The sequence below is a fragment of the Geotrypetes seraphini genome, chromosome 1 (assembly GCF_902459505.1).
Source record: "Geotrypetes seraphini chromosome 1, aGeoSer1.1, whole genome shotgun sequence".
NCBI classification, from domain to species: Eukaryota; Metazoa; Chordata; class Amphibia; order Gymnophiona; family Dermophiidae; genus Geotrypetes; species Geotrypetes seraphini.
In genome coordinates this window covers 433448693-433465416 of record NC_047084.1, presented here as the reverse complement: position 1 = coordinate 433465416, position 16724 = coordinate 433448693, and the positions used below count along the sequence as shown (strand labels likewise).

At 39.4% G+C, this 16724-nt stretch overlaps 1 protein-coding gene across 1 annotated transcript in view; it reads right to left on the bottom strand.

Moving 5' to 3' along the window:
* Positions 1-204: 204 nt before the first annotated feature.
* The window catches only part of HACD4 (3-hydroxyacyl-CoA dehydratase 4), a 29640-nt gene continuing 13120 nt past the window's right edge, over positions 205-16724 (bottom strand). The window contains exons 3-7 of the mRNA XM_033949725.1: positions 13194-13321; positions 11889-12001; positions 10204-10310; positions 3080-3211; positions 205-595 (exon numbers count right to left, since the gene is read on the bottom strand). Coding sequence (XP_033805616.1) covers positions 519-595; positions 3080-3211; positions 10204-10310; positions 11889-12001; positions 13194-13321 — 557 coding nt within the window. The 3' untranslated portion in view covers positions 205-518. The remainder of the gene's footprint in view (positions 596-3079; positions 3212-10203; positions 10311-11888; positions 12002-13193; positions 13322-16724) is intronic.

Sequence of the window (16724 nt, the reverse complement as noted above, 5' to 3'; positions counted from 1 at the left end):
GATAGCGGGAAGGAGAGAGACAGAAAGAAAGGAAGAGACGGGGGCAGGGAGAGACACAGAAAGAAAGAAAGACAGACAGACATATATTCTAGCACCCGTTAATGTAACAGGCTTAAACACTAGTTTCATAATATTTGTTCAGTTATAAAAACATAAGCACTAATTTGCATTGTCCTAATTAAAAAACAAAGCAAAACTGCAGGGAAATGTATAAGGCGCAGGAATTTATTAAAATGACACAAATCTTTAAACATATATGACATATATAAAAACAAATACATGAGCTACAATAATTATGTTCAAAGAACTGGTCCCAAATGTTGGTACGTGAGATATCAGAGAACCAGACTGGAAAAATGAACAGACGTGAAAGTCTCCTGTCTAAGGCACTGCACTGTGAAAACCAAAGTGCAGTCCTGTTGGTTCTTTTTGCTTTGTCCTAATTAAACATTCCTATTATAACATGCCCACAGCAGCATATTCAAGAATGTCACCACAATACTACTTGACATATAAAATTAAGTTTTCTTCTCTTTGTGGACTTTCTGGAATGTTTTTCTTTCCAAGTAAAGGTGCCTGCATATAAAGTACATACCTAGATAGATAGAAAAAAAAATTGTAAATTATAGATGGATACAATAAAGTATTAATATTCATCTACATATTTCACAATCACTTTTGATCACTCTTAGCGTTAGAGGTTCTTATATATCATCAAATAGCTCTTGTTCTAGTTATTAAAGTCATAACTGAGAAGGGGTATTTTGTTTGTGTAATGAGGGTGAGGTGACTGATAATAAAATTATTGATAAGCTACTACAGTGTTCTCCCGGTTGTTCGTGGTCCCAGTTATTCGCGGTATTTTCTGACTGCGAACTGCCAACAAGGAGAGGGCAGCGGGAGAGGCAGGAGAGAGCAGCCGGAGCACCAGCGAGTGCAGGAAATCACTCGCTGTATGCTCCGACTGCCTCTTCCTGCACTAAGTTGGGCCTTATCCAATCAGGAGCTGCTTTGACACGCAGCTCCTGATTGGTAAGGCTCAACTTAGTGCAGGAAGAGGCAGTCGGAGCATACAGCGAGTGATTTCCTGCACTCACCAGCACTGCTCTCTCCTGCCTCTCCCGCTGCCCTCTCCACTCTCTCCCATGAAAAAACGTATTCGCGATTTTTCAAGATTTGCGGGGGTTCCTGGAACGGAACTCTTGCGAATATCAGGGGAGTACTGTACACCTATCTTGAAAAAGGGCTCAAATTCTAAATGGAGGATGGAGTGGTGTAGCACAATACTCTTCCATAATTCAATCAAACACAATAATAGTTGTATTTTTAAATAGCAGGTTCTTTGTAGGTTATGATACCATTTATTGAATCAAAAAAAAAAATTGTCTGAATTAATAACATATCAGTTTGTAATCTGTTCTACATATGTGATTTATTTGGTCTCAAAAACATAGCAACGGTTATGGTTATTAAAATGTGCTCAGCAATTAGCACAGGATTTAGTGTTCGCTGTGCAATAATGCCAGTTTGTACTAATGGTTACCACATGCTAAATACAGCACACCAAAAATTTGGCCCATGCTACTTCTTAGTGTGGGATGGGGCAGAGATTGGACATGGACCACCTAGTGCAGTTAACACTTGATACTTAGGGCTCCTTTTACAAAGCTGCGATAGCGGTTTTAGCGCACGCTAAATAGCCGTACGTGTTAGACGCTAACGCCAGCATTGAGCTGGCGATAGTTCTAGCCGCGTAGCGTAGGTTTAGTGCGCGCTAAAATTCTGCGTGCGCTAAAAACGCTATTGCAGCTTTGTAAAAGAAGCCCTTAATGCATGCTGTCACTTGTACAGATAGCATAGGTACACTTAGGGCTCCTTTTACTAAGCTGCATTAGGGTTTTAATGCGTGGAATAGCGCACGCTACATTGCCACGTGCGTTAGACCTTAACGCCAGCATTGAGCTGGCGATAGTTCTAGCCGCGTAGCGTAGGTTTAGTGCGCGCTTAATACCTCCTACAGAGGTGGTATTACTTATTTCTGCATTATGTATGAATAAATTTAACACGCGGTAACTAAAGCAGACAACGGAACACGTTACATGTGCCCCCAATTGTTGATACATAGCCTTTGCATTTATCTCACTTCAGTATAAAGGCACCTTAATAATTTTTAGTGTATTTTTATGAAGGTTCAGTACAAATTATTACAATACACAGAAAGTTCAGATGTCCCAAGAATTAGCACGCTCTGAAACATAGTGGTGCTCTTAAACATTCCATGAGTTCCAAAATGATTTAGTAAAATTCACATTGTTGAAAAGGTTACAAATGTGACCATCTTTGGGAAAACATGATTAAAGTCAGACACAAAAATAAGGTTTTAAATTAATTCTGTTAGTGCAATTTGTAATATAGCCGTCCAAACCCCAACCTTTTACGTTAAAAAAAAAAGTTATAGAAATTCAAACACGAGTGATTAAAGTCATTTTTGAGAAATTAAGCTTTAAAGTCTAGAATGGATTCATGACTTTAGTCATGCGATCCCAGAGATGGTCACAAATATGTAATATCAAACTGAAAAAAAAAAATGGTTAAAATGTTTAAAAAAACTTTTGCAAAGTGAGACACTATGGGCTCCTTTTACAAAGGTGCGCTAGCGTTTTTAGTGCACACACTGGAATAGCGTGTGCTACCCGAAAAACTACCACCTGCTCAAGAGGAGGCAGTAGCAGCTAGCGCGCAGGGCATTTTAGTGCGCACTATTCCGCGCATTAAGGCCCTTAATGCATCTTTGTAAAAGGAGCCCTATATCTAAACATAAACATAGCCACAATCCCATGTTGCTTTTATATGTTCTGAACAGTTTACGGTATAGTTGCAAATAAATCAATTTGGACTTTACTTTGGTTTTACCAGTTATGGTAGACTAAAAAATTCTTTTCTCAGAACATAAGAGATAATAGCTGGAACAATTTGCTTATAGGTTTCTTTACATTTCTATGCTAGTAGAGTATAATTGTACTTTATACTGGTGTAGTATTAACATATTTTACCAAACATCTTAGAGGGGAAAACTTACCAACAGGAAGTAGGACCAAATATATTTTCAGGATGTATGGAAAATAGATTGATAGATCAAATAGAAAAGGCATCTTGACGGAGTAAGTACCAAAGACCTCAAAATAAGGCAGTGATTCATAAATGGTAAAACCTACAAATTTTAGAAGATGCATGAAATATAAAAAGAGTGCAGTATAAACAAGCTTTTATCATTAATTCTACAAATCTAACAAAATTGAAACAAATTCATAATTATGCATAAAGAAAGTAAATGTTTTCTCATGTGTAAAACAGGTTTCTTGCATGCCAAAGGTATATGTATCCACCTATGTGCTTTGGTTTTCCCAAAGATTTAGTTAGGACAGAGCAGAGTTGTAGTATATGCATGTGTTTCTTAAAATACATATTACATGCAGAGTACACAAACACATTAACATTATTTCAGAGCAGGTAAAATGCATTTATGCACTATTTTAGTTTGCTGTAGGAGTGGTATTTTATAAAAGGCACATAGGCTTCTAGGTGATACTGTATTTCTCCGCATATAGGCCGCAGAAAAGGGTGACCTATGTTTAAAAACTGGGAGATAAGCCGCCCCATGGTATTAGCCATGGCTTATCTTCTGGTTCCTCCTCTGCCTTTTAACATCATCCCCCACCCCCACCCCGGTGCCTTTATCGGTGCCCCCTGTATGGTGAATCTCCAGGGGTGCAGGTCAGCCGCGATCTCTTTGACATCCAGCCTGCCCCCGCACCACCCACTGAATGGCCAACATCAACTGTCGTGGGACTCACAAGAACTGACATCAGTCACTTGGCAAGCGGTGCGGGGGCAGGCCGGATGCCGAGAGATCGCCGCTGCCCTGCACTGCTGAAACATAAGAATTGCCGCTGCTGGGTCAGACCAGTGGTCCATCGTGCACAGCAGTCCGCTCACACGGTGGCCCTAAGGTCAAATACCAGAGCCCTGATTGAGTCTAGCCTTAGCTGTGTACGTTCCAGTTCAGCGGGAACTTGTCTAACCTTGTCTTGAATCCCTGGAGGGTGCTTTCCCCTATAACAGCCTCCGAAAGAGCATTCCAGATTTCTACCACTTTTTGGGTGAAGAAGAACTTTCTTACATTTGTACGGAAACTATCCCCTTTTAACTTTACAGTGCCCTTTCGTTCTCTCTACCTTGGAGAGGGTGAACAACCTGTCTTTATCTACTAAGTCTATTCCCTTTATTATCTTGAATGTTTCGATCATGTCCCCTCTCAATCTCTTTTCAAGGGAGAAGAGACCCAGTTTCTCTAATCTCTCACTGTACGGCAAACTGTCCAGGGGGCTCTGATAAAGATACCGGGGGTGGGGGGATGATGTAAAGTCCATACATAGGCCACCCATGTAAAGGCCGCGGTCTATATATGGAGAAACACGGAAAAGGGATGAAACGCTTCTCATATGAGTAAATAAAGAGGTTAGTGCTCTTCAGTTTGGAAGAGAGACAGCTGAGGGGAGATATGATCAAAGTCTTCAAAGTCTAGGGGGACACTTGATGAAGTTACAGGGAGATACTTTTAAAACCAATATGAATAGTTATTTTTTTCACTTTGAGAATAGTTAAGCTCTAGATCGCATTGCCAGAGGATGTGGTAAGAACGTTAATGTAGCTGGTTTTTAAAAAGTTTGGATAAGTTCCAGGAGGAAAAGTGCATAGTCTATTATTAAGACAGACATGGGGAAAGCCAATGCTTGTCCTGGGATTGGTAGCATGGAATTTTGCTACTAGTTGGGTTTTTACCAGGTACTTGTGACCTGGATCGGCCACTGTGAAGATGGAATACTGGGCTAGATGGACCATTGGTCTGACCCAGGAAGGCTATTCTTATGTTGCCATTTTAAAACAGGTGCCTTTTAGGCCTCTTCATATAGGCACCCTGTTTTGAAATCAGGCCCAAATGAAATGTGTTTAGTAAATTTTTTAATCCATTAAGGTTTTCTTTTAGTCTGTCCATGGATAAATCCAATATGCTCCAAATATATCAAGAGCCCTATAGTCAAAAAAGCAAGTCATTGAGCCTCGTGTACTAAAAGGTTAATTTACTTTACAAAGTGTATGTGTGAAAAATAATACAAAACTCCTGGAAATGAGGGGAGGAGTCTTACCAAGATGGCGTCCTGAAGGAGCGGCAGAACGCCGTCGTGCCTTTTTCCTGCCTAGATGGTAAAAAGGAAATCTAAGACCCGGGTCGACTCCTCAAGTATTTGGCCCGATGGATCTTTTTGTCGACTGAGGGCCTGAGGTGAAACCGGATGAGAAGTCCTTGGCTGGAAGAGATAGCGAGACGGAACGCTCTCGAGCTTCCTTTGAGGTAGTCAGCATCTCTACGGAGGAGCAGAGATCACCAGATCAGCCACGCCCCTGACTTTCGTCAGAGAAGAGCAAGGCCGCAATGCTGGAGGGTAGCGAGGAGAACAAAGACCTCGCAGTACAAAGAGTTTCCATCGCCTCAGCACTGCTTTCACCATCATCGATGCCTTGGTTTTGTCTAGTGAACTATTGGGATCTGCCACAGGGATATTACCTCCAGGTACTGTGACTAAAGAGATTGAATCTTCTTTTGCTATTGCTTCTTTGAAGAAACCCCCAGTAATAGACGTGGACTCAATTTGGGAAGCAATTTCTATGCTACAATCTTTTCTTGGGACTTCAATTCAAAAATTAGCTGTACAGACCTCTGGATCTGCATTAGAAACTTCTAAACTACAATTGAAATTGGGGAAATTAGAGACCAAAGTCCCGGACCAAGAGAATAAATTAGAAAGTTTAGGAGCACAAAATCAGCTCCTAATGAAAGAAAATGGATAAATTAATAGTAAATTAGAGATATTGGAGAATGCAACACGGAGACAGAATCACAGATTGATTAATTTTCCTAAAGTTCCTACTGCTTCTGCTTTAGATTTGTTTAAGAGATATTTTTCTGAGATCTTAAAAGTGCCTGAATCTTCATATCCTCCTATATCAAAGATTTTCTATCTTCCTTTGGAAAAGAAAAGACTGATTGAAGATCAAGCTGAACCAGGGACTGAAGCTCTAAATATAACTGATATTTTGAAAAAATCTGATTCTGAATTAGTTCAAACAGCTACTTTGTACAATTAGCTTTAGAATCGGATAGAGAATGGTTGTTAAAGATGTTTTTTAAAGCCAGAGAAAAATTGTTTATGACCTATCGAATTCGAATGTATCCAGATGTGTCCAGAGTAACAAAAAAAAAAAGGAAGCAATTCCTATTATTGCGACCCCAAGTCTTACAACTGGGAGCAACATTTGTTTTAAGTTTTCCCTGTAAGGGTTTGGTTAACTTCCAAGGAGATAGATTAATCTTTTTTGTTTTTTGAATCTTCATAGCTATCCAGATTTCTTGTAAGTAAAAGGCAGACTTTGACTAGTATACCAGTCAATATCCAGGAATAAAGCTCCAATATATAGGTCAGGCTTACCCTCAGGATTCTTCATTTTCCTTTGTTTCTTAATAACGTAATTTGATTAATCCGTATATATTAAGGTTCTCCTCCTCTATTACGGACTAATTACGGTCTAGCCATAATATGATGTTATTTTGAATTTTATTGGGAATTTCCTTTAATTTGATTTGCTGATTAAACTGTTTATTTCAGTATATGATGTAATTTTGGATCATGTTAAATTTGAAATTTTATAAATAAATAAATAAATAAAACTCCTGGAAATGTGCTAAAGAGAAAAAGGTACACATTTTCCATTGCTATTCATAAGAAGGATACGTTGAAAAGTCACTTTGGGGTTCTTTTACTAATCTGTGGTAAAAAGTGACCTCAGCATGCCCTTATGTGGGACTTTCCTGTGCGCTGAGGCCATTTTTATTGCTGCCAGAAAATGGCTTATTTTCTTACATTTTGAATGAATGACTATGCGTTAATTTTCCGTTAACATAAGATATCTTCCCTTCCCCTACAATACAAGACCTGCACTCGAATGACATGAATCTAGTATAAAATATGCATACTTGCTCCTGATCCATCTTGCCATATATACAGGACACAGACCTTAGCAGTCCATCTGGCATCGGCTACATTGTCCCAGTGCTGTAGTCACCATCAAAGCCAACACCAGCTCATCCCAATCTGTCTTGCCCTATATGGGACAAAGACCTTGGAAGTCTGCTTGGCATCAGTTTCACTTCTCCACTGCTGGGGCTGCATTTGAGCATCAGTTCTGTGCATCATAAACTAAATTATAGTTGTTGATCTAATGATCTTTTGAGTTTTGTGTTGATACTATCCTCCTCTTAAGAACATAAGAAGAATTGCCATACTGGGACAGACCAAAAGTCCATCAAGCCCAGTATCCTGTTTCCGACAGTGGCCAACCCATGTCCCAAGCACCTAGCTAGATCCCAAGTAGTAAAACAGATTTTATGCTGCTTATCCTAGAAATAAGCAGTGGATTTCTCTAAACCATCTCAATAATGGCCTATGGACTTCTCTTTTAGGAAATTATCCAAACCTCCGGCTAAGCTAACTGATTTCTCCGCATTCTACGACAATGAATTCCAGAATTTAATTAAACATTGCGTGAAGAAATATTTTCTAGTTTGTTTTAAATGTACTACTTAGTAGCTTCATCGCATGACCCCTGGTCCTAGCATTTCTGGAAAGAGTAAACAAGCGATTCACATCTACCATGTCGCTCATTATTTTATAGACCTCTATTATATTACCCCTGAGCTGTCTCTTCTCCAAGCTGAAGAGCCCTAGCCACTATAACCTCTCCTCATAGGGAAGTCGGCCCTTCTCTGTACCTTTTCTAATTCCGCTATACTGTATCTTGAGACATGGCAACCAGAACTGCACACAGGAATTATCAGGAAAGTAATAGAAAAACAAAGAAGAAAATGTTATAATACCCCAAATACTAACATTCTATTTGCTTTCTTAGCAGCCACCACACATTGAGCCAAGGGTTTCAACATATCCTCAGTGACGCCACCTAGATCCTTTTCCTGGGCAGTGACTCCTAACTCACATAGGAGCATCATGTAGTTAGAGTTTGGGTTCCTCTTTCCCAAATGCATCACTTTGCACTTAATTATATTAAACATTATCTGCCATTTTGATGCCCAATCTTCCAGTCTCACAAGGTTTTCTTGCAATTTTTCACAATCCTCTTGCGATTTAACAATTTTGAACAACTTTGTGTCATCAGCAAATGTAATTATCTCACTAGTTATTCCCATCTCTAGATCATTGATAAATATATTAAAAAACAGCGGTCCCAGCACAGATCCCAGGGTAACCCCACTATTTACCCTTCTCTATTGAATATTGACCATTTAAACCCTTTCAACCAGTTCTCAATCCATAAAAGGACATTATATCCTATCCCCTAACTTTCTAATTTCCTCAGAAGTCTTTCATGAGGTACTTTGTCAAATGCCTTTTGAAAATCCAAATGCACAATATCAACCGGTTCACCTTTATCCACATGTTCATTCACCTCGTCAAAGAATGCAGTAGATTGGTGAGGCAAGATTTTCCTTGACTAAAACCATGTTGGTTTTCTTTTATTAATCCATGCTTACATATATGTGCTGTCATTTTGTTCTTTATAATAGTCTCTACCATTTTGCCTGGCACCAACGTCAGACTCACCGGTCTATAATTTCCCGGATCACCTCTGAAACCCTTTTTAAAAATCGGTGTCACGTTGGCACCCTCCAGTCTTCCAGTACTACGTTGGTTTTTATAGAAAAATTGCAAATTACTTGGAAATAGCTCTGCAAGTTCATTTTTCAATTCTATCAGCACTCTGGAATGTATACCATCTGGTCCAGGCGATTTGCTACTGTTCAATTTGTCAGATTGATCCATTACATAATCCAGTGTTAGAGATTTTCTCTGTGTCTATCCCCTGTATTTTTGGACTCTTTCACTGTTTTTGCCTCCACCACCTCCATAGGAAGGGTATTCCAGGTATCTACCACCCTCCTGAAAAAGTATTTCTTGGCATTACTCCTAAGTCTACCAAGTTTCCAAATTTATTTGAATTTAATTTCCTGCTCCAAGGGTCAAAACCTTCTGGGTGGCTTACAATCTAAAAAGCCAAACAGCTAAAAGGATTTACATAAAATTGTACAAAAAATATATACTGTATATATATATATAATAAAATTAAGTTACACAAACTAAATACATTTAAAAAAAACATAATTAATACAGACTGACCATAAAATCTAATCTTTAGAAGTCTTTCCATGGTTCTCTAGATGCTGAACTGCTGCTATCTATTCTTACAGGTGTCAGAGAAAAGGAATGTTTTGAATTCAATTTTAAACTTATCTAGATTTCCTAACAATCTAATTGTTAACAGTAAGCCATTCCAAAGTTGAGGACCCTTAACAAGGAAAGTTGCTGCCCCAATATGTTCATGTGCTATTTCATGGTGTGATGGAATTATAAGACGGCTCTGATTTTCTGATCTAAATGTTCTTGATGGCACATATAAATTCAGAAAGTGTGCAAGATAAGGAGGTTCATCTGTCAATAAGACCTTAAAAGTTAATCAAAGTATGTTGTAAGTAATTTGATGGTTAATCGGCAGCCAGTGCGCTGTTTTCAAATATGAAATAATATGATCAAATTTATGAAGGTTGTATATTAATCAAATTGCTGTATTTTGCAATCTTTGACTTTCCTTTTGCCTAATGCCTGCATAAAGGGCATTATAATAGTCTAATTGTTGAATAACAGGAGAATGTACTAGTATATTTAAAGCCTCAGGGTAAAGTAGATCTCAAATTGATCTTATTAGTCGCATGACCTCTTGTTTTACTGCTTTTCCATCTCTGGAAAAAGAGATGGAGGATATGTGATGCACAAGAAGATCCTTGACTATAGAACCTCCAGTGCTTTGTCACTCTGTCCCCTCTCCCTGGATCAATAATACTTTGTTGGTCAAGGAAGATGTCCAGTAGCATCCTGCTCCTCTCACTATTATCTTAAAAATGGTGGTGCCTGACCCCTAGCAGTGTATTGGAATGTACTGTTAGGGGTCAGCCTGCCAAATAAGGGATTGCCTATATTTCAAGTGTTTCAGTAAGGAGTCCTTCCTGCTTACCTTCAGCTAGAACTGACAGAGGAAAAACAAGAATCCAAAATGTATGGTTGATCCAGGTCAGACTGGGGAATTCTGTTCCTGTCACTAATAACATGTTATATGTATATCTGCACAGAGGAGAGAGAAAAGGTGGTTATTGGAATGCACTGTTAAATGTTAAAATAAATGTTAGCAATAAAAATAAATATAGTATATTGGCATGAGAAAAAAATTGAGACTAAGGGCTCCTTTTACTAAGGTGCACGCTAGTTTTTAGCGCACACAGGAAATTACCACGCGCTACACCGCATGCTACACTTCTAGAACTAACGCCAGCTCAATTACTAACGGGGCTTAGTCAAAGGAGACCTAAGATTAGAAGATGGCCCTAAGATAGGCATGCAATCCACATTGTAATTATGGCTTAAAATAATGTAGCTTAATAATGAACTTTCAGGAAGACTTTTTGTTTTGAATTACTAGGGATCATTTACGAATGGTTAGCATACGCTATCTGCCACACTGCCCATAAGAATCCAAAGAGCCCTGTGATAGGCAGTAGAGAATGACACGGTGACAAAATTCATCACCGTTCCAATCCCCGCGGATAACCACGGGAAACCATCTTCATGTCATTCTTTAAGGAGAGAGGAAAGAATCAGAGTATAATTGGGCCCAACCAATGACCCGCAAGCTTTGCTTTGAAGAATGCCGGTGTAGAAGGACCGAGGTTGAAATAGACACTAGAAAATGACATGGGATTATTTCCCGTGGTTATCCACGGGGACGGGAACGGTGATGAATTTTGTCACCGTGTCATTCTCTAATAGACAGCTCAGGTTAACTGTTAGTAAATGAGCCCCAGTGTGTTATGTTTTCAGGGTGTCACACTTTGTAGAACAAATTTAATGGATCCAGAATATGAAGCATGTTTGAAAACAAACTTGTTGAACAACCTGTTCAAGTCAATGCCATATATTGGCTGTCCCAGATTTTATCAGCTCTTAGCCTTGCTGATGGCTCTCTATCTTTATTTGGCCATAGAAAAGGTCCAAACACGTTCTCATTGTCCTTGTCTTAAGAGAATCCCTGCTGTGGTGTGATCCCGATATAATTAAAAAGTTGTGTTTTGCGTTTTTGGAAGATTATTCATCAACATTTTGCTCAGCTTTGGGACACTCGTTGTTTACCTCATCCAAAGATGCTCTTCACTTCTTCTGCCTTGGCTCATCCTGTTCCGAGAGGCCTTCGTTCTTTTTTGAAGCATGCCTTATTATTTGGGAAGAAAGCGATTTTAGTCCATTGGTTAGAAGCACTTCCTCCAACTTTGGCACAATGGCAATCTTTGATGATTTTTCAATTGAAGATGGAACGCTGTGATATTTCTGTGAAGGGCCGTCAATTTCAACTTACTTGGGAGCCCTTTTGAGCTTCTTTGACTGGGTATGCTTGTAGCCATGTATTGAATGTTTGATTGCATATTTTTGGTATGGTTTATGTCCTGTGCTCTTCTGAAATTCCTTGCCCTTTTCTTTCTTTCTTTTTTTTTTTTTTTTTTTAATTTGGGTGGGGGGGAGGGTTTTTTTTTTTTTTTTTTTGTATTGAAAATTTGGTCTCGCTGTATTTATTGGTTTGTTGATTTTGATTGTGCTTTTGACCAATAAAAGAGTTTTGCAATAATTAAAAAGTTGCTTAGCTTGACTTACCTAATTACATCCCAAACGTTCCAAAGGAAGAACACAATACAGACAATGGGTTTTCCCTGCACTTCCTCTTGACTGGAAATCACTACAAACAAAACCACCAGTCTCTCTGAAATCTGAAAGGCAAAATATAGGAAACACTTCATCAGCTGAAGTACCAACTTCCACTGATTGGCAACCAGCAGTGGAAAATAGATACGTTTCTATCGAAACTTACATCACAGTATAGTATTCCATTGTACAGCCTCGAAGAATCAATACAAATAAAAACAGATTTTGAGAGTTTGGCTGGTTAAGTAATTTGTGTGTGCCAATGGCCAGGAAAAAAAAATGTCAAATGCAAACTGGTTTGTCTAGTTCTTTTGTTCTGTATGACCAAATAACATTTAAAACCCCCCAAATCATAAAAATATAACAATATGCCAAAGATGTAATTTGTGCGCTCAATATAAGAGTGACAATGCAGGGATGGAAAATAATTTATTGTTTTGTTTTTTTGAGGTGGAGAGATTCAATGGAAGAGAAAATCTTCATTATGCGTGTGTTCAGTTTATGGCAAGAGATGGACAAAATGAACATGATGTGGGATTGCTATCCCAAACATTGTTTCACCTGAAATATTTTCTATAAGTTAGGATCTAGTGGACTATTATCCTTGATTTATGTAAAGGCATATTACGTGGTGCAAGTCCATGCAGAAAGCAAGGATAGCCATTTACTTCTTTCCCATATATCAGCAACCAAAATCAATGAACTGATTTGATCTTCTGTAATAAGGATGTCAGGACAAAAGCGCGCCGGGACAAAGGCGCGAGCAGACAACTGAGCGCAGCGCAGAGGCGCGTACCAAAGAAAAATACTTTTTAGGGGCTACGATGGGGGGTGTGGGGGGAACCACCCCCACTTTACTTTATACAGATCGCGCCGCATTGTGGGGGCGTTGTGGGGGGTTTGGGGGGTTGTAACCCCCCACATTTTACTGAAAACTTCACTTTTTCCCTGTTTTTAGGGAATTTGGGGGGTTGTAACCCCCCACATTTTACTGAAAACTTCACTTTTTCCCTGCTTTTAGGGAAAAAGTTACGTTTTCACTAAAATGTGGGGGGTTACAACCCCCAAACCCCCCACAATGCCGCCGCGTTCTGTATTAAGTAAAGTGGGGGGGGCTCCCCAACAAAACCCCCGTCGCAGCCTCTAAAAACAGTCTTTTTCTTCAGCGCGCGCCTCCATCTTGCGCTCAGTTGTCGGCGCGCGCCTTTGTCTTCCGCGTTACTGTCTATGAACCGTAATAAGTGACTTTTCATGTACCTGCAAAAATCTTGGTAACAGCTGATTTTCTTCGATATGCAAGAAAATGTGCAATAGTTCCAGTGCAGACAATGACTGGCAGAGGCGCATCACAAGTCCCATGGCATAGAATGTATCGGCAAAAGCATCTGGGTTCACAGAAAACACACAAGAGGCATAGTTACTGCAATGTGCAAACCACAGCTGAAGAAGTCCTGACTTCTAAATGAATACTTACTATATACCATATAAAAGAAACCCCTATATAGTTATCAGAAAAAGTAAAAATAGCTGCTTACTACTGATGAAGTGTTTAGTAGGATGACTAGAGAAATAACCATTGATATAATACATTTTGTTTATCCATATTTTAGCAACAGTTTCGTTATTCACTTGTAGCTTTCTGAAACATATGAACCACTGAGTGAAAAGGGGGGCGGGGGGGGGGGCGGATTAGGACTTGTATTCTGTAGTTACTCAGCTACACTCAAAGTGGTTTAAAGAGATACTTCAAGCATTCTTTTTTTAAAAAATTATTTATTCATTTTATAACTTACAACAAGTGTAACAAAAAGTAACATCATTTTAACTTAAAAATATCACTTGAAATTCTATAATTATTCATATTCAATATCATTTATCCCATTCTTTTAAAAAGTGGGGTTTGGAGGAACAACTTTCATTTTTGAAAGTTTTGTATACAATAAATAGCATACCTAGTATATGTGACACCCTGGGCTGATCATTTTTTAACATCCCACCTCTTTTCCTCTTTAATAAAAAAAAATTTGGTAGGAGGAGTCCTTAACCTTTTTGAAAATATGTGTTAGTAATTGAATTGTACATTTCCCCCTTTTAATTATATGTCATTTTTAGGTATATAGACTAGCTCCTTTTACAAAACTGTCGTGTGGTTTTTAACACTGGTCACGATGGTAACAGCTCCAATGCGCAAAGAATTCCTATGAGCATCGTAACTTACCGCTGTGGCTGGTGCTAAAAACTGCACTATGGTTTTGTAAAAGGTGGGGCTGAGGGATAATTGTTAACTATATAGATATGTGAGGTGGAAGGTGTTATGTTATAAGCCCTCCAGGAGACAGCAAAATACCTACTGTGCAGAATGTAACCTGCATTGAGTTATTACCTAGAAAGGTGTGATAATTCAAAATCCAGTACCAGGCATATTGTTAATTAATATCACTCATGGCCAACAGAGCAATTTTGCAACACCATAAGCAGTAACTTCTGCCCTTCTCTCTCTTTTCCATGTGTCATCTGCTTTTCTCTCTCTCCCTCTTCCATCTAGTGTCTGTACTTGGTCCACTGCCCCACCCCATGTCTGGCATCTCTGTCTCCTTTCCTTCCATCTCTCCCTCCCCCCCCCCCATGCTCTGGCATATCTCTTTCCTTCCCTTCCATCTCTCCATTTCCCCTCCCCCTGTTTGGCATCTCTCTCCTCTCCTTCCCTGTTCCTCCCTACCCTCTGATGTGTCATCTATCCTCTCCCTTCCCTAGTCTTCCCTTCTTCCTCCCTCCCTGTCCCCAATCAGGTATGACATTTCTCTCTCCCCCCCCCCCTAGATAGACAAAGCAGATTTGATAATAGGTTTTTGTTTTGGCAAGGAAGAATCAAACTTGCTAAGGCAAAAAGTGTTTTTGATCAAACAAGTAAATCTTACCTTAGAAGATAAGGCAGCGAGTCAGAAAGAGCAGCTTAGATTTAAATAGCACTTAGACTAGTTTCTGCTGTGATTTTGTTCTCATATGAAGTACATTAGGGTTGTCCAGAAAAACCTTGAGTTGGAAAAACTGTGCAAATTGAATTTTTTCCCATGAATTTGTGCTTGATCAGAAAATAATTAAAAAAAAATTTTTTAAAGCCTATGCTTGGGTCCCTCAAAGCCATGGATTACATAAAGCTCCATTTTTCTTAAAATTTGCTATTTTTGCTTAATGGAGCAAATTTTGTGGTATTAAAGCTATAACTTTTATGTTTTCACACTCAGCAATGGTTCACTGATAAAAAGACATTTTATGTCATGTCTGTTTTATTGAAAAGAACAATAAATCAGTACAGAAATAACACTAGCGTCTCCAATATGTTTATTATAACAAATGGGGTCAGATTCCGTAGAACCCCATTTATAGTGTTACAGCTACACAAAAATAAGATAACATTCTCCTGTCATCAAATAATGATTTAAAAAAAAAAAAAATCTAGCAGTATTTTATTAAATGAACCTTCAATATCATGACAGAAAGTTAACATACTTTTGAGATAGGATAAAGACATTGAGGGGCAAATTCCAGCAGCACAACATTGAGCGTGATTCTATCAAGTATAGAGACATCCTTTACAGAATTTGTCCCTGAGAGTTTGGAACGCCAGAGAAGTTTTTCAGCTGCTTCCAAAGCCAAGTGAGCACCGCTTCCTGTACTTTATCATGCTTTGTCTTTTGCTTTCCGGGTCACGGTGATGCACCCATTTCTCATAGCCAGCTACAATTCTCTCCAGACTACTTGAATCTTCTTTATACCATCTCAGGAACTGGGTTGCAACCTCCACATGCTGTTGCTTGTGCAGATCAGAAAGCTGTTTGGGAACCCATCGTGTGCAGACTTTCCTGTATCTCATCATCATGCATTATGGCAAATGCAGATCCATTGCGGATATCTAAATTTGCAGCTAATTAAGACACCGTTATCTATCTGTCTTCTCTAATCAAGGCATCCGCCCTGTCAATGTGCTCTTGTGTGCGCGATATTGATCGATGACCAGAACGACCTTTGTCGGTTACACCTGTTCTGCCCGCTTATAAACCTTTCATCAATTCATGGTGCTATGTCCATACTGAGTCAATATCCGATAGTGAATTTTCACTCCCTCTGCCCAAAGAAAGCACACTTCTGCACATTGTTCTTCGATGGTGCAATCTTGCAATGGAGCGTCCATATTTCTGATCTCATGGCTGCCACACGACTAAAGGCTGAGTGCTGCACTGTGCGTGGACGGAACTATCCAACACGCAATGTACAAATAAATATGTTGCATTTCGCTAGCTCTGTTCCAGTTAACGCGTAATTTAACAATTGCCTTTAATTTTGATTTGCACTCATACATCTACAGAAATAAGGGAGAAAATGTGGGATGTGCGAAAAAAATCATGTTCACTCCCTTCCAGACACTTCCTGAATGAGGAGTCCTTGCATGGGTTCTTCAGGGCCCACTTCAACATCAAGACTCTCTTGCTGCTTAGTTTAAGAAAGGCCTAAACTGCAGTACTGACAAAGGTGAATAAAATTTTTGGAAGAAAAAGCTACGATCCAGATCTGTAAGCTGTTTATGTAATTTGAACTTCTAATTCCTGTACAGTGGGGTTTTAAAGGGGGTGAACAGCCCTGGGCGCCATCTCGGTGGGGGCGCCAGCAACTCTCTCCTCTCCGCCCCTGCTCCTTCTTCCCCTTCCCCCATTGCGTGCGCACCTTTACTTCCCTGCCCTCGTACCTCTAGCTTTTCGCCAGTGCGAGCAGAAGCTTCAACTTGCTGTT